General features: G+C 44.6%; 1 protein-coding gene across 1 annotated transcript; it reads left to right on the plus strand.

Moving 5' to 3' along the window:
* Positions 1-729: 729 nt before the first annotated feature.
* Positions 730-12,522, plus strand: LOC115545816 (cAMP-specific 3',5'-cyclic phosphodiesterase 4D-like). Its single transcript, XM_030359256.1, has 2 exons — positions 730-824; positions 12,283-12,522. The coding sequence occupies exons 1-2, from the start codon at positions 780-782 to the stop codon at positions 12,520-12,522; spliced, it is 285 nt and encodes a 94-aa protein (XP_030215116.1). The 5' UTR covers positions 730-779.
* Positions 12,523-18,779: the final 6,257 nt, after the last annotated feature.

Raw genomic sequence — 18,779 nt, forward strand, 5'->3', positions numbered from 1 at the left:
CCATCTGCTTACTTTCAGGGTGCATGGTGGATAAAGGTAAAAGCATGTCCGGAACAAAATGACCAGGCTCTCTAACGTAGAACAGAAATGGGCTCCGCACTGTGTGACATCTGTGACAAAAATGTGTGTGTGTGTGTGCGTGTGTGTGGATGAAGTTGTCGAGAGCGGAAAAAAGACAGGAGAGGGGTTGAGGAAGAGAGGGGGGTGTAGAGATGGAGAGAGGGAGAAAGAAGATGGGCGGACTGTGTGTGCAACAGGTGGACACTAGAGGTAATTATTAGGCCAGATAAACGCAGCAGGGCTTTATAACTCTGGTTGATGATTCACTGACCTTTACCTCCTCCTCTAATGCATTCTAATAGCACACAAACAGAGAAACACACGCGTACACACACACACACTCCCTCTGACACCCACACGCACACACACACACACACACACACACACACACACACACACACACACACACACACACACACACACACACACACACACACACACACACACACACACACACACACACACACACAGTGTAGTCAAAGGTTTTAGTTCTTTCAGTAAACTTATGTTTTTTCTGATTACCTAAATTTATCAGATTACATCTCCTATACCGATCAGTGTCGTCTATTAACCACAGATATCATTTGAACACATTTTTAGCACTTCGTCTGAGTCTAGAACTGACAGCCCTAATGTGTGTCTTGTCTTATTGTTTCTATAGCCCTGGTTTTGGTTTACACTGAGTCTGAAGGCCGCCGGTCTGCAAAAGGAAGTGGACCATGCAAAATAATGAGCGGTCTGTGGACGACAGCCAAAGGGACAGTGTAAGTAGATGCCTGTGTCAGCTAGCCCAGAACACCATGTATGTGTCATGTTGTTCCTTAGCTCTGTTCTGTTAGCATGACGCTAAGTTTCTCTGCACTTGTTGTCCTGAAGCTCTGTTCTGTTAGGATGATGATACGTTTGTATGCACTGTTTGTCCTGTAGCTCTGTTCTGTTAGCATTACGTTAAATTTCTACTCTCTTGTTATGCTGTAGCGCTATCCTGTTAGCACAAAGCCAAGTTTCTATTCACTTGTTGTGTTGTGGCACTGTTCTGTTAACACAATGCTGAGGGTATGCATGTCCCCAGCTGGAGATGTCCCCGGAAATGTCCTGCTCTTGTAATAGCATTTTATTTATGAATGTATGTATAGATTTTGAAATGGCAAAGGTACTAGCTTGCTAATGAATATTAATTTCAGTTGGTTATAAGTCTCGTGTCTATCTGTAGGCTGTGAACATCCTTGGTATGGGGTGTTCTGTCTATTGACTTTATACCATACTGGCTGGTAGGCTCAAATGTGATCCGATATATGGGTTGCTAAACTACAAATGCCCCAGTTTTCTTTTGGCCCCCTTAAGCTAGAAACAAACAATAAACAAAAACAAAATGGAACCCACTCAATTCCTACGGCCTTAATGCATTCATATACAGTGGAAGTATGAAACTTGGAAACTTGCAGCACTTAAAGTCATACATGTATAGAATCCCCAATGTGTATTCTATACATGTACCATGTCCAGCCTCCACTGTTGTAAGGTAACACGTAGTAAGAGTGTCTACAATAATAGGGAATGGTTCTCAGACATCTATTATTTTTCGCAAGAAGAAAAGATTGTTGGAACCAAACCAACAGAACACACACACCCAAGCAGCAAGAGATTTAATTGGCTAGAAACCCCCAAAGAAACCCTTAATCCAAGGGAGGTAGTGCATCGATGATGTCACACCGCACACATCACAAATCACAAATTAACAAGTTAGTCTTGTTTGTGCGTGTGAGTCATCAAAGTAAAGCACAGAATACACAGATGCGGCGAATCAATTTATTTATATGCTCAATCTAAACCATAAATCAATTAATTTTATTTAATTAATTGGTTGATTATCTCACCCTGCTTATTGATTCCGTGTTGGATTTCTTATCCTGATGAATAATGTATGAAATGGGAAGGAAAAAAAAGAAGTAATACTTTTGATTACTGCCCAAATCTTCAGCACAGTGATTATGTAGGCTATATCTTCTCACAGCCCACCTGGTTAGTGAATCACAGCCCAATCATATGGTCATCCTCATTTGAATGCCTCAGTGTGATTGCATGTAAAATGTATTGCATGTGTCACTTGGATATAAATAACGGTGCTGATTTACGCCAAAGAAAGGCGGTACTAACAATTATGTACCAAGATGATTTTGGGGCTTGCAAAAAGTATTAAAAAAATCGGTTGACTTATTCATATATTTTTTTTTGTGCATCTTATACAGGGCTAGAATTAGTTGTATCTGCCCGCCCTTAGGACTAAAACCAATCACCTTGAATAGCTTTGCATAACAAGGACGATGGTTCTTTTGGGTGTTACTATTTTACAAAAACCCTATGTGTGGCGGGCTTATCTGCGCTCCGACACGTTTAGTATCGTCGGAAGTTAGCGTGGGTGGCTGTGGCGGCAAACTAGTTAAAATTATCTGGCGCACAACCTTCCTTCGCTGTTGCTGTCAGTGCAATAAACACCATACCAGCAGTAAACAACACTTCGCCTTCCCAGACATCAGTTCCTTATCCTAATTGAATGACAGTTATGGAAGATCAAATAAATATGTACATACAACAACAGTGCATGATTTCATTTTATATCTCTAGCTTCTCTGATGCTTTGAGTAAAGGGTCCTCACGGGCTTGTCCCAAAGCCGGGGACCGAATGCAATGGAGAGTGCTCATTGAAGCCTTATGTCCCATAGGGGATGAAGAGGAATGATGATGTTGATGACAGGCTTGACGCAGGCATGGACTGGAGCCACCATAGGGCTGAAGGGAGGGGGTTCACCCTGGCTCTGGTGTGGGGGATAAGCCTGTCATATCCTGGGCATGGTGTGTCTCTCCTATTGTATAATCGTGTGTAGAGGTCACTTCTATAATAGCACCACTGATATTACATTAGAGATACTGCCACATAGAGCCGTTGGCATCCTGTGCATAGATGTCATGGATTACCATGGTAACTGCTGACCTTGAACCCCAATTCAAATGTATGTGTATCCGTCAAAATGAAGGACAGAGAGGTAATCCCTCTGTAGAATTCACCCGTGTCCTCAAAGATCCATCTGTCTTTTGTTTACAAACTGATTCATAGAATGCTGTTATATGTAAGGCCTCTGTATATTATTCATAGGTTTTCCAGAAGGATGCCACGTGGACAGATGTGAGACAGAACGAAAGAAAGCGAGTACTCACTTTGAATGTCCACATTTATAAATGATCAAATGCAGCCACTGGTCTTGAGTGGATACGACAGTTGGAGAGCAAAGCCACCCTCAAGGGAGGGTGAGCAGAGGATAGAAGGAAGGGGGCGATGAAGGGCAGGTTGCCCATGATGAGGGGGGCAGGTGAGGTATCAAGGGTCACCAGTAATTAGAGAGAAGAGAAGAGGGGGAAATAGACGGGACAAGGTTAAAACAAAGTGAACTGCGAGGGGGGGAAATACAGGAGCCGAAGAACTCCTTAATTATCCTGAGGGGGTCTTATAGAGGTAGAGCGAGGGGACGCAAGTCACCTTGATGAATATGTAATGTGCCGCCCTTGCAGGCTTGCCCAATCAGACCGCAGCGCTGATGAATAGTCATGAGTCACCTTATGAGCGTCGCCATGAGCGTTGCCATGGCGACGCGGATGTGACTGTGGCCAAGCAAATGTGATGAGGGAGAGATTGAAGCATGGCTAGATGCCCGCCTCGTCTCCTTCCGAGAACACATCTTGATCAGCAATTTGGACCCCCTACGGAGAGACGGAGGAACAGGCTGGTAGACCAGCGTCGTGCTAAGGAGGAAGGAGAGAAAGAGCAGGAGGACAACCAGAGACAGGTCTTTCTGTTATAAAAGAACAGGAAAAGGGGTTCCCCCTGGTGATCGGGATGTTTTACTTGTTTGTTGAACTTTAAAAAAAATCTTGTTACAGGACGCCTAAAGGCAGTAAGGTGCTGCAATTTAACTCCCTGTTTCTAAGTAATTGCTTTGCTGCATTCTGTGTAGGTAACCAATAAGATAAAGTCTGCGACAGAATAATTAGAGAGTAGTAAGGGGTGTGAGGTTAAATAGACGCAGGAATAAATACAGATAGAAGGATGGCGTGTGTAAAAGCTTAATGAAGTGTGAAGGAGAGGATAGGTGGGGAGGGCTGGAAGATAAGCGGAACAGACATCATTCTGGGTCGCAGTGATAAGGCACAATAGATATATGGCAGAATGAATGAATACTGTGTCTTGGCTCACTTCCATTACAGATACCTTTCTTTTGAGGACTTCATGCACACAGCCTCTAATAACCATTTATACAGACTGTACTTCATTATGCGCTGTTCAGGGCAATACCAATATTAACCATTACCTTTATATCTGATAAAAGGTATTATATCTGGCTTATTATTTACTATCACGGCAGAGGTCTTCATGCAGTCATAGCAGACGCTTTTATCCAAAGTGACTTCCAGTGATGGATGGAGATAGGACAGATAGAGTACGCCATTAACGTGGCCAGGGTTGGGGGTTTGATTCCCATTGGGTATCTACGACACTATACTGACATCTTCTCCCATCCTTCCAATTCATCTGCCAACCAGTTGGTGGAATTAACTGCAAACATGTCGTACACAGTGAAGTAGGCACTCTGCTCTGCTCACATTCAAAATGCAACGGTTTGAGTCTGTGTTTGTCTATTTGTTTAGTATGTGTAATCAAAGGACAGCAATCTACTGCTTTGTGTTGCATATTATTGGATTAGCAAGGGTGCTTTTGATTATTGGATGTGAGGAAGAACAAAATGGGGGTGTTTAACTGCAGCAACAATATTATAACTTATATCAGTAATAATTATATTCCTTTCAGACTCGCAATATCACAACTGTCTGTCTCATTAATTTCAGAACCCAGTATTACACACACACACAAACACACACACACACGCGCACACACACACACACACGCACGCACACGCACACGCACACACACACACACACACACACACACACACACACACACACACACACACACACACACACACACCAGGTGCAGAGGGAGAGGCAGGATATATATTTCTTCTTCTAAACCCAGTGTAAATAATCATTATCTCCTGTTCAGCAATTCAATTTCACCGCCTAGTGAGTGTGATTAAGCGGTGTGATTAGTCTTGCATCAGGTGTTTGTAGCTGCCCATGATTATAAGGAGCATGGCATGTCACTGGGGGTGAGATCCTTCCAGCTACGTGGCACACATGGATTCTCGGTGTGATATTTCTGTGTCATATCTTATTGAAAATGCCATTAACTCAGACAGAGGCCTCTGACTCCGTGCCACTGTTTAACCTGACATTAAATGGACTCGGCGGCTTCTAATTTGGTCCAATTATACTAAGATGTGCTTTTATCACCTCACAATTATAGAGACGCACTGGCCCTGTTGGTCTGTAGCCTCACATCGATGTTTACGCTGTTGTATCTTGTGTGTGTGTGTGGCGTAAACTAGATAGAATGCACATAGTATTGACTGCAGCATGTATATTTTAATTGACTTACAATCATATTCTGGGTCAATTATGCAAGGATCGGTGCACTGTGGACTTTATCGGGCCTTAGGCGCCCAAACATGTCAAGGTCTATTTCCTGATGGATTTCATCTTTCTACCCCTTAGGTAGGAGGGGAGGGATGGGAGGGAAGGAGGAGCAGAAGAAGGGATGGGCGGTTGTGGGATGGTGGTTTGTGGGGCTCTTAAAATACACAAAGTACATTTGTTCTTCTCCCAATCCCTCACTTAGTAAACCACAGTTATCTCCTCCACACCCACACCAGAGCCAGTTTCCGCTGATCATTTCCTGGATAAAGTAATAACAAATAATGTGTCCCTTTTTATTGCGCTCCAAAGTATTATAGAGTATCATTCAACTTTTGAATGAATACAAAGACAATATTGTAGCATATTGTTCTCGCTCAACCATATGTTTTGAGAAAACAAACCAAAAATCATAGAATAAGATTTAGTGTGCTCACTCATCCAAACAACACTGGAAAATACCCTCTCTCTCTCTAACCCTAGTCAGATTCCAGGTGGATTTCTCCCTTCCTGGCACAGCTCATGTGGTGGTGTACGCAGTAATTTCACGCAGTAAATGTGACACACACACGGCTCCAAGATAGGGGCTATCAGATTCCTGATTGAAACAAAAGAGACATAGTAATATGAAAAAACAAATATATATATGTGGGTTTAAACATTGCATTTTAAGCCCTTTTTCTTTCGCAAGTCATACGTGTACAGTAACAAGTCTAAAGCAATCATTGGGTACAAATTAAAAATCAAACCTAAAATCAATACTTGCATCCATGTGTACACAATACATCACAAGAATTGAGTCATGAGTTCAATGTGGGGGACCACAAACTAAAAAAAGGGCAAGGATCCTTAAACAACGGAGCACTACATTCGACAGACAGCCTTGGCGTTGAACAGGAATACAAACTATGAAGGTCTAGATGCTGGTCACGTAGGCTACCAGATACCACACTGACTGCGGCCACTTTGGTTTCCATCCGTCTAATTTGATTATCTAACACTACCGCTAGTGATGAGCCGAGTTCCCAGAAGCCATGGTTAAGGGGCCACAGTTGAGATTATCAGGGTAAAATTCATCATGTGTAAGAAACCTCTAATTATACTCATAGTTTAAGCATTGCATACGTATTTGTAGTCACATGTGTTATTAAAGCGTTCTGGGAAGAAGATTACACAGTGCAAACAGATAATAATTCTGAAAAGGAAAAAAAACATATGGTGAACGTTTTCCTCTTCTTTAGTACTAAAATGTCTTTCCTATTTGTAGTTTGGAGTCATTCCAATCCAATTTACTTTCTGCCACAGCATACTGTATGTCCTTAGTTACTATCAAAGGCACCAAATTCTAGAGCCATTAAGGTAGGCTACGTATAAGCTAGTCTTTTTTCATTTGAGTGAGCCAACATCTAAAGGTTAGAACTGGAGTAAAACAACCCCAATGCCATAAACATTTATTAATAAAGCATGCCTGTAGATGAAACTTAATCCTTATGCGTTAGCACTCAAATGCACTTTTTGCATATAACATTGATTTCAATGTATAAAATGCAAATGATCGCCGTCAAATCTCTACACTCTGCCTATCATCTTACTTCTTGAATTCACTTTTATCTGCCCAAAGACTTTCTCTGAACCATATATTTGACGGTTAAAAAATACAATAACTCAGAATAACAAAAAGTTAAAAATGAAAAAAAAGAAAGCTACATTAATTAATTAATATTTTTTAACATTTAAGGAAACTACTTCATCCTTATGGAAAAAAAATAAATAAAATTGTTTGAAAGTAAACCGCAACAATTGACTTTGAGAAAAGAAGACTTTGTGAGGTATTTTAATGTAGGCCTATGTGTGTGTGTGTGTGTGTGTGTGTGTGTGTGTGTGTGTGTGTGTGTGTGTGTGTGTGTGTGTGTGTGTGTGTGTGTGTGTGTGTGTGTGTGTGTGTGTGAGTGTTTACCTCTGTTTCGGTTCCTTGGACGGCAATTGCTAACAACAATGCAATCCAATATATGCATAATTATGCAGGAATCACTGGCGAGTGACTGGTTGATTGATGATTGGCATTTTGATAAGCAGCGGTGTAGCGGGTCCGTCGAGAAACGGCCTCCAAAAGGAAAACGGTACCGACGAGATCCGCAGCGGGAATATATTTGTGGGCGCTCTGGGTATTACTGGGTCGGCTCCTACTGGTAAATGGCAAATGGATTGCATTTATATTGCGTTTTTATCCACAGCGCTTTACAATATTGCCTGACATTCACCCATTCATGCACAAATTCACACACCGACGGCGGAGTCAACCATGCAAGGCGACAGCCAGCTCGTCGGGAGCAGTTAGGGCTAGGTGCCTTGCCCAGGGACACCTCGACACTCCCCGGCTAGGAGAAGCATGGGATCGAACTAGCAAACTTGCGGTTACCTACCTCCGGAACTACTGCCGCCCGGACTGCCCCCTGTTGGTGGCAGCGGCGGGTCAGAGGAACGGACACGTCTCCAGTGGACAACCTCTGCCTATGGCGACACATTAGTGCCATAATTCACTAATGTGATAAAAGATGCATTCGGGCATATTATATTATTCCACACGCGTAGATATTAACTGCGAGCGCGCAAATGATCTCTGCGCGCGCGCATATTACCTCTGCGCGCGCAAAACAGCCTCTCGCGCGCGCAAAACAGCCTCTCGCGTGCGCAAATTACCTCTGCGCACGCGCAAATTACCTCTGCGTACGCAAAACAGCCTCTCGCGCGTAACAGCCTCTCGCGAATGATGTTCTGCTCTCGCGCGCGAATTTAGTTTTGGCTCTATGGGGGAGGGAACCAAGGCAGGGCGGGCTTTCCTATGATTGGCCGTTTCTGAAGCGCGATATTTGATTGACAGCCCTCCTCAGCCCTCTCATTCAATTGTGAATTGTACAGGAAATGGCTGAAACGATAGTTACGTATTGTAACTCCAGATTCTATCAGTATAGGCGCAGCCTTTTAAGTGTCGGCCTCATTGTCCTTTAAATAGCTGAAGAAAAGCTGTTTATTGGGAGCAGAACGTCCGCCGGCGCTCGACTATATCTGCGAAATGCGGACGTCGTTGAGGCACGCCGCACGCAGACGTAATTGAGGATCACGCTGTTGGTGGTCGGGGATTACAAATCTTTCAGTGCTACGGCTCACGCCTAGGGATAACCCAATAGTGATAGCCTTAAAAGGCTGCGCCTATACTCATAGAATCTAGAGTTACAATACGTAACTATCGTTTCAGCCATTTACTGTACAATTCAGAATGGAATGTGAGGAGGGCTGTCAATCAACTATCGCGCCCCAGCATTAAAGTTTGGCGAGCCTCTGGCAGCAGAACGCCGGTGGACATTGCTAGCCGCGCACTAGCACTAGCTGCCGACCTAATTCATGTGTTTTGGACTGTTGCGGAATTGGTTATTTTTAAGTGCCCCAGGCCCAAATCCTCGCCTGAACACTTTAGCCAGATGAGACGCATACATTATAAAAACTCCACACACAAAATCTTGGCCTTCCGTTGTTCGGAAGCAGATTAGCGCATCAACCTTAGCTCTTGCTGTTGTACACAGTTGAGTTTAATGCAAGTCTATCTGCACCATTGAATGTCACACTACAGGTTGAGTTGGTGGGGGAAAAGCTGTACCCAACCTAACGTGCCATAATACAGGCCTATAACTTTTAAAATGATGCAGTGCAGGTTTTGACGGTTAATCCCTATTTATGAGGGGGGAAATGGAATAACCATGTGGAACAAATGCGAAATCTCCTCACGTTAAGGTAGAAGATTAATTGCACGGAATGAGCCTTCATTAATCACGCTTTCTCAGCACCCCACTTTGGGAGTATGTTTGTGTATTCATCCGTATCCCAGGTCGAAGGTACTTCCAGAAGTGTTCGATAAAGGAGGGAGCTGCAAGATTCTTTTCGGTTATTTGAAAAGAAATTACGCAGGTTTAGTGAGTGGAGTCGCTCACTCAATGAGCCGTGTGCCGTTAGAACGCAATTGGGTGCGTGAACCGATGCATGGTGTCTTATCATGTAAAGGCTTCCTCTTCACTGCCGTCCAAGCAGATAACTGATAGCCCAACATTGGTCTCGCGGGATGCCGGTCCACCTTCAGAGTAACATATGGCTGTGGGGAATGAGGTCCCCATTCGCCCCTCTCCCTTTCTTATTATTACTTTCTAACCCAAGGTGCACCGTTTCCCCTGCTTTCATAGTGGGGTTGGGCACCACTATTCTCTCTCTCCCCAAAATTCTTTCCCTTTTCGACCTGCATGCGTGGGTCTTTTATCTTCCCCATTCCTCAGCCGATGTCATCCTCAACAGTGAACGATGTTCATCCTTTATCCCACGTGGCGTCTCGGTCCCGAGGACAAATTCATCTTATCTTTTCTTTCTTTTTTTTTTATCGCCGAGAGGTTCGGTGTTGACATGTGGTTGTCTCCTTTACGGTCTGACTCATACCTCTAGTAAATAGTGTTTCCTTGTAACACAATGATTTAATACAGCATTTACCTTGCTGGACCCAGCCTTCCGGCAATGACCGTCACCTTGCTTTACATTCATAAGATGTCTACTTTAATGTGTCTCCTATCATTTAAAGATGTTATTGTCTGCCTTGTTCACCATACGTACACCATTTAAGGGAAAATGGTGTAACGGATACTTGAAAATGACCTGTTCATATTCAATATACTGTTTGAATGCTACTATACTATAGACACTGTATTTTCCTCATAAGATTGTAAAGCCCTGTCAAACATAAATCCTTCACTTTTTTACTTTCACCTTTGCTTTCTGACACTTGTCGGTGCGCTACCCTTTCTCTTTTCTGATGTGCCTGGCTTCCTCTCCTGACTCCTTTGTTGCGATAACTTGCCCTTTCCAATCGCTTCTCACTCTCATACTTATTCTCTTATCTTGTCTCCTTCTGTCCTCTCCTTTCTCATCCTTCTCCTGTCCAATCTTCCCTCTCCCTCCCCTGACCTCTCTCTTTTCCTCCTCTCCCTCTTCTCCTTCCCCTGTCCTCTCCACTCCTTTCCTCCTCTACCCTCCTCCAACCATCCTCTCCTGTCCTCCCCTTTCCTCTCCTATCTGTCTCCTCTACGCTCTCTCTCCTGCCCTGTCCATCCACTCCTCTCCCCCCTCGACTCCTCTACTCCCTCCTCTCCTCTTCACTCCCTCCTCCTCTTCTCCATCCAACTCCCCCCTTCTCTCCTCTCCTGTTCTTGCCCCCACTCACCCACTCCTCCTCTCTCTCCTCCCCTCCTCCGCCACTTCCTCCCCCCCTCCCCTCCAATCCTCCACCTCCTCCTCCCTCCTCTCCTCTCCTTTCCTCCCTCCTCTCTCCTCTTCCCTCCTCTCCCCTCTTCCCTCCTCTCCTCCCCTTTCTTCCCTCCTCTCCTCTCTTCCCTCCTCTCCTCTCCTTTCCTCCCTCCTCTCCTCTCTTCCCTCCTCTCCTTTCCTCCCTCCTCTCCCCTCCTCTCTTCCCTCCTCTCCTCTCCCCTCCTCTCTTCTCTTCCCTCCTCTCCTCTCCTTTCTTCCCTCCTCTCCTCTTCCCTCCTCTCCTCTCCCCTCTCCCCTTTCTTCGCTCCTCTACACTCCTTTCCTCCCTCCTCTCCCCTCCTCCCTTCCCTCCTCTCCTCTCCTCTCCCCTCCTCTCTTCTCTCCTCTCCCCTCCTCTCTTCTCTTCCCTCCTCTCCTCTCCCCTCCTCTCTTCCCTCCTCTCCTCTCCCCTCCTCTCTTCTCTTCCCTCCTCTCCTCTCCCCTCCTCTCTTCCCTCCTCTCCTCTCCTCTCCCCTCCTCTCTTCCCTCCTCTTTTCTCCCCTCCTCTCTTCTCTTCCCTCCTCTTTTCTCCTTTCTTCCCTCCTCTCTCTTCCCTCCTCTCCTCTCCCCTCTCCCCTTTCCTCCCTCCTCTCCCCTCCTCCCTTCCCTCCTCTCCTCTCCTTTCCTCCCTCCTCTCTCCTCTTCCCTCCTCTCCCCTCTTCCCTCCTCTCCTCCCCTTTCTTCCCTCCTCTCCTCTCTTCCCTCCTCTCCTCTCCTTTCCTCCCTCCTCTCCTCTCTTCCCTCCTCTCCTTTCCTCCCTCCTCTCCCCTCCTCTCTTCCCTCCTCTCCTCTCCTCTCCTTTCTTCCCTCCTCTCCTCTTCCCTCCTCTCCTCTCCCCTCTCCCCTTTCTTCGCTCCTCTACACTCCTTTCCTCCCTCCTCTCCCCTCCTCCCTTCCCTCCTCTCCTCTCCCCTCCTCTCTTCTCTCCTCTCCCCTCCTCTCTTCTCTTCCCTCCTCTCCTCTCCCCTCCTCTCTTCCCTCCTCTCCTCTCCCCTCCTCTCTTCTCTTCCCTCCTCTCCTCTCCCCTCCTCTCTTCCCTCCTCTCCTCTCCTCTCCCCTCCTCTCTTCCCTCCTCTTTTCTCCCCTCCTCTCTTCTCTTCCCTCCTCTTTTCTCCTTTCTTCCCTCCTCTCTCTTCCCTCCTCTCCTCTCCCCTCTCCCCTTTCTTCGCTCCTCTACACTCCTTTCTTCCCTCCTCTCCTCTCTTCCCTCCTCTCCTCTCCTCTCCCCTCTTCGCTCCTCTCCTCTCTCCCCTCCTCTCCCCTCTCCTCTCCTCTCTCCTCCTCCCCCTCCTCCTCCAGGATGACTCCTCAGATTCTCCCGAGCCGGAGCCCTTCCTGTGCATGGAGCCCCTCCTGGTGCGGAGGCTGTCCTGCAGGACCCTGCAGCTCCCCCCCCTGGCCTTCAGACAGGCCGAGCAGTACTACTACGCCCACAGGCCGGAGGCGGAAACGGCCCTCCCCAAGCCCCCACGGCCCACCACCCTGCCGCTACGCACCCCGCCACTCATCGCCATCACCGCTGCCGACACTGAAAGGTAGGGAGGGATCTGTGCATGTCTGATGCGTGTCTTTGCGTGTGAGTGTGTAATTCATCTGTGCTTAGGTCTGTCATGGTTACTTTTGTAAGAAGATATATTATCCCAGAGATAATCTGGATAAATAACATTATTGTCATTTAAGGAAACTTTATGACACTGGATTTTTTATAATTGAATAGCATAATAATGCGGGTATCCCTTTCAAAGAGCATTTCACTATTAGTTTTTTAGAATATTCAGATATTGGAATTGGAAAAGTCAAATTTCGAATATCAACGCTATAAGATTTGTAAACGTTTTGACTGGATGCAGTCGCCAGGAAAAACACCCATTTGAAACCCTATTAGCCTTGAGTCACAGGTTATCTTCACCTTTGGTGTGTGTAGGAGCTGCCTGAGCACACGTCTTACACACAGAGCATAGAGGACAGACGCAGAGCGACTTCTTACGCTCCTTGTGCATCAGGCACGTAACAAATAAACAACGCCTCAAAGCTAGTAAAAAACAATCTGTCAAACTAAAATGCAGCAACTATCGTGCCATTGAAATATACCTTAAATCCTCGACCTCACATAGTGTGTGTGTGTGTGTGAGGGGATCTGTGTGTTTTAACCGGCTTGATGGACTAGAGTGTAGCCCGGTTGATCAATAGTGCTGTGTTCTGCCACTATTTACAGTGACAGGCCAAATTACTTGTAGCTGTCAAGGCACAGACTCTCTTTTGAGGGTTGAGATAAGTGCAGTATCTTTTATTCCCTTTTGATTGCCCCTTCCTTTCTGTGTCGTTGACACAGACAGAGTACTGGGTAAAACAAAGTCAAACAGTGTCAAAAGAATAGGTTAGAACTGGAAGATGATGGGCCATAAATCCATCTGAAAGATTTAAAATGGTGTTCTGTATACAGTACATTTGTCATTTTGGTCCATTGTTGTTAAAGTCTTTAGGGTACGTTACCGCTGAGTCATTGGATACAAAAAATGAGCATGATTCACAAAGACATATATTAATCTGTAACTCAAACTAAATCGCTGGTGCACCCAGGTGTCTGACTCAAAAGCAAGATTCAGAAGCAAAGAGTCTGGATAACAATAGTTGTCCTTACTGTTAGAACAAGGGTTGGTACACAGGTTATCATTTTGATGATCGGGCACAACAAATCCAGCAGGGAGAAGGCAAAAGGAACGGTAAATATAGCTTGTAGGAACGCTGGAACGTTTGACACAGAGGATCAATGATGAACTGGCACATAGAAGAAGGGAAACAAACTGACTTAATACACTAGGAGGAAAGAGGTAATGAGGGACAGGTGAAAACAATTAACTCAACAGGGTACCATCACAGGCTAGAAATACAGGAGCGTGGCAAGATGTGACACTAAAAAATAAAAATAAAAATTAAAACAATGCCTTTTTACACCTACCATAACCCTTAGACACATGATTAAGGCCCCGTTTACACGAGGACGCTTGCGGGTGAAAACTACGAAATATTTTAGCGGAAGTGCCTTTCGTTTCGACGGTGACGGCGTTTTTAGGGCATGAAAACGCATAAATCTGAAACCACCCTCCAGAGTGGAAAAGTTGAATACGCTCCGCCGTAGCGTTTCCGTCTACACTGCCAAGACGCAAAACACTGCTCAGATCTGCTCACGTCGCGTACGCGTTTACGTCACATACATGTGCCAGTACAAGGAAATAAACAAACATGTCGGATTATTTCCATGCGTCGGACCTTCAAGCTGCTCTGGCAGCTCTAACAAGCGTACAGGAGTCTTTCCACGAAATGTACAGGATATGTACAGATAGTGTTACTGAACAGAGAAGGATCTTTTTGTTTTTTGCGGCACGGATAAGAGAAGAAGGAAGATTCTACGCATGCGCTCAGACATGGCGGTGTTGTGTGATAGTGTATCACAGCACCACCTAGCCGCCTGGCATGCATACCCAATCGAATTCCACACACTTTTGCACACCGTATGCACGCATCGAATTCCACACACTTTTGCACATCGTAGGCCTATGCACGCAGATTTCCTCCCAAAAACGCTCGTCTAAACGCGGAATAAAAAGTGAAGACGCGACGCCACTTTTGCGTCTTCTGGTCAGACCGTCCTCGTGTAAACGTAGCCTAAATATCCCCATTGGTCAACATCTGAAACAGTATCCAGAAGCCTGAGAGCCGGGGTTTATCTGGCCAGTTCTCAGTAGTCAGGGGGTGCAAGTGTTTTATTCCTGGCTATATTGAGCATCTGCTGACATTCAGCTGTACAGCACATGTAGGCAACTTAAGCAGAAACAGAGACAGAGACAGAAACAGAGTGATTATCTGATCGGAAGTCATGGGTTGGGAGATCCCAAACAGCGAAGGTTGCTAGGAACATATCTCCCTACAATAGAGTGTGGGACAGCACAGGGCACTGCAACCGCAGGGAAACAAACAAAAAATCCCTTGAACACCTGCATGAGGAACAGAAAGTGCTTCCATCAGGCCTGAGATTGAAATCCTGGGAAACCAGCAGGACCACTTACAACTTTGTACCTGGAGCTGCAATTTGACGTGTTGGACTGCACACCAAAATGTGATATGTTTAGGAATGTGAATAACTCAAATTTTTCATGGTCGAACAATCAGTGGGCAGTATGAACGAATAATCGATTATTCGATGTGTGCCGACATTCACAAAGTATTTCCAGTCAAATTGTCTGTTGTAAAAAAAATCATTAAACTGTCATCAGAAAACAGGTTAAATGCTGTATAGACCCTGTAGCATCTGTGGTATAAAGGCTGGGATGAATTTCAAATTATAAATATGTTTACTTTATGTTGAAAGTATAGACCGTCGCGAATCCCATTGAAACGAATGTGATTCGGTCTTCAAAAAAGAGCTGGTAAATTGTGAAAAATGAATTAAACTGTAATCAGACAACGCAGTTATGCTATAGACCATGGTTTCTCAACGGGGGCGGTACCGCCCCCCTGGGGGGCGTTCGCACAACCTAGGGGGGCGCTGGGAACGTGATTCCATTTTTTTTGGGGGGGGGGGTTTAATTATTATTATTTATTTGATTTTTTTCTATGCGCAATGGAACAGTGATAATACAGCGCGGTTCGGTCCTGCACACGCCCGGACTCCCGTTACATCAGCTATCGTCATGATCTCTATATTAACGCTGATAAACATAACCCAAATAAAACATAACCCAACATGGCCGATAGCAAGAAAAGAATATCAAATTTTGTTTCATAGCCCGTTTTCCTTCTTCCTCTTGTTCAGTTCCAGCTGCTCTGAGCGTAGTCTCCACAAAAAGGCTGTTGCATTTCAAATACAAAATATATAGGCCTTATTAGGCCTCTGCGTGCGATCTGTTTTCGTGGTGTCCGCGTTGCCCGGGCCGCGGTGCCCGTGGTTCCCGGCCATTCATTCACCAGAGGATCAGGGTAAAGTCAAAGGGTGCGTTTGCTCAAAAAAGGTTGAGAACCACTGCTATAAACCCTAGAGTAGGCCTACCTGTTGTATAAAGGCTGGGTCGAATTTCGAATTATAAATATGTACAATGCACAACGTTAGCTCTCTGGCTCATAGTTGAGCGGACCTGAATACCTTCCATTGCCAAGTCGTAGCAAAGGTCCATCCTATTTACTGGAGGAGTGAACAACGTTTCCGTTGCATAAGAACGTTACGGGAAGGTAATGATACTATAATGAGTACTAAAGTGTGACGTCACGTTTCCATAGCAACCGATTTTCAGTTCTACCAAATTAACAAGGGGAAATCCTATGCCACACAAATGTTTTATAGAAAATGAACGATTCTTTGCAAAATGATTTGCGAGTTTACTTTACCAAATGATGTAAGTAATATTGAGAATAGATTGTCTTCATATAAAAAAAAAACTAATGTAACGTCGTCGAACATTTCCAACGACAATGGTCACGTTAAAATTGTACCGGGGGCGAAAATTGTACCGGCCTACGTCATCAGTTGTTTACATCTTGACAACCTGCCTGGAAACAAACGACGCGATCGTCTGTTGCCGGGCAGGTTGCAAAAAACATTCGGCTCATGTTTCCAAAAGACGAAATAACATAATACAGATAACGGATCGCCAGATAACACTTGTTTTTACTTTATATTTGTATTGTATTTAATTGTTTAATCGAATAGTAACAGACGACGCGATCGTCTGTTGCCGGGAAACGGGCGATCGCGTCAAATGACGTAGGAAGGTTCTTGAACATTCGCGTCCTACGTCATTTGACGCGATCGCACAAACTTTTTGCATATATTTACTCATTTTGAATTGATGCCCGCAACGTGTTCCAAAAAAACTGGGACAGGGGCAACAAAAGACTGGGAAAGTGGAGGAACTCTCAAAAAACTGTTTGGAACATTCCACAGGTGAACATGTTAATTGGAAACAGGACAGTGTCATGATTGGGTTGTTGTTAAAAGGAAAGGTGATGTAACACAGTGGTAAACATGCCCCTGTCCCAGCTTTTTTGGAACGTGTTGCAGGCATCAAATTCCAACTGAATGAATATTTGCAGAAAAAACAATGATCATTTTGAACATTAAATATCGTCTTTTTAGTGTATTCAATTGAATATAGGTTGAAAAGGATTTGCAAATCATTGTATTCGGTTTTTATTTACGTTTTACACAACGTCCCAACTTCATTGGAATTGGGGTTGTACAGCACTATTATAAAAGGGGCATTGACCCTTACAGTATTACGTCATGTTGTGTGAGGAAGTATAGAGCTCCATCTGACAAGCGGTCTTATTTATGTCTCAGACTCCGAGGGTTAAACGTCTCGGACACGCAATGGCATGTGTGGAGCTCCATCTGGCCAGTGGGTTGTTTTGATGTCTGGGTCAGAGAAAGGGTATCAGGCTTCTTCAGACAGACTTATTTTAACGCCATTGTATGGCCCATTTCATACACAACATTGTTCATTATAGTGCTTTACGCAACTTTTTAAATTTGAAATCAAACCAGGTTCTCTCTCTCTCTCGAGCTTTGTCCGTTCTGTGCTACTGTAGAAACATGGTGGTGCAACATTTCAGCCACAATGGAAAAGGACCCGCTCCGCTCCCAATGTAGATGTAAAGGTCTCATTCTAAGGTAACAGAAACGTGATTTATTTTTTCATGGGAATATACACTTATTAAAACACACGCAATTTCCGCCAAGCCAGTTCTGGTAGATGCTAAATTCTACACACTACACCTTTAATTCAAACTGAGAAGTTTGGCAAAAGACAAACCAAACAATATATACAGGGCAGGCTCATTGATTTGTACCATGTGGCAAAATAATTACAGATAATTATATATTTATAACTCAAAATAACAAAATTGTACTACACAAGACAAAGGATCCATGCATTTCCTAACCGGTAGGGTTAGCCCAGTGCAAAAGAGATGTGGCTCGATGGTCCTATTATCCCAAAACTAGTATTCCAAGAAGACAAAAATGAGGGAGAAGTATTGTATATGAAATTGCTAGCTGTTTTAATGAAAGGAAGCTTCTGAAACAGGGACCCACCTAGATCATAACATGGTGGGGTTAGATTACAGTAGATTATAGACGTTTAATAAAAAGGCAGAAAGTCTCTCTGTTTGCTCCAACCCTGTTTGAGTGGGACTTAAATGTCCTCATCCACCACAAAACCATGCTGCTCCTTGCCTCGCATTTCACTGTGCAATCCCAAACTCTTTAAGATCCGGCTTCATGCCAGCCATCAAGGGCCAGCGCAGCGTCTCAGTCTCTGAATAAACAATGTAGAGCGGGGGGGGGACAGATGCCCATCTCATTAATACGAACGTCCTAGCAGCTCCTATCTGGCAACATGCTACAATTGGAGCTAAACTAGAAAAAATAAAGTGAGCGAATCATGTCATCCTACATCCAGGATGATGATAGTAACGGGGAATCTGAGTCAAAGGGGCGTCATCACACATGCATTTATTAATACAGATTTCCCACAGAGCAGCTTTCTTCCAGCATGTTGGAAACAAAAGGTGTTATAATTTAAACTGGGCACTGCTCTGAGTACAGGTGTATCGTGCAAGCAAGCATGGGAACATCTGTGTGTATTTTTGGATTTGTTCTTGACGCTGCAATGCAGGTACTCACTGTCGATCTAATAATGATCATGATATGGATCCTGTCATTCGTACTTTGTGCAGGAAACTCAGTGGGACAAGCTGGTGTGTACGAAGTGTCTTGATTACAATACTATTTACTTTTAACT

This window comes from Gadus morhua, chromosome 6 (genome assembly GCF_902167405.1).
Source record: "Gadus morhua chromosome 6, gadMor3.0, whole genome shotgun sequence".
NCBI classification, from domain to species: Eukaryota; Metazoa; Chordata; class Actinopteri; order Gadiformes; family Gadidae; genus Gadus; species Gadus morhua.

What these genes read in the sequence shown, in the direction of transcription:
- LOC115545816 (XM_030359256.1), top strand. Translation starts at nt 780, where the DNA reads ATGCAAAATAATGAGCGGTCTGTGGACGACAGCCAAAGGGACAGT. An exon ending in ACGACAGCCAAAGGGACAGT is followed by an intron (nt 825 to 12,282) that starts GTAAGTAGATGC and finishes CTCCTCCTCCAG; the next exon opens with GATGACTCCTCAGATTCTCC.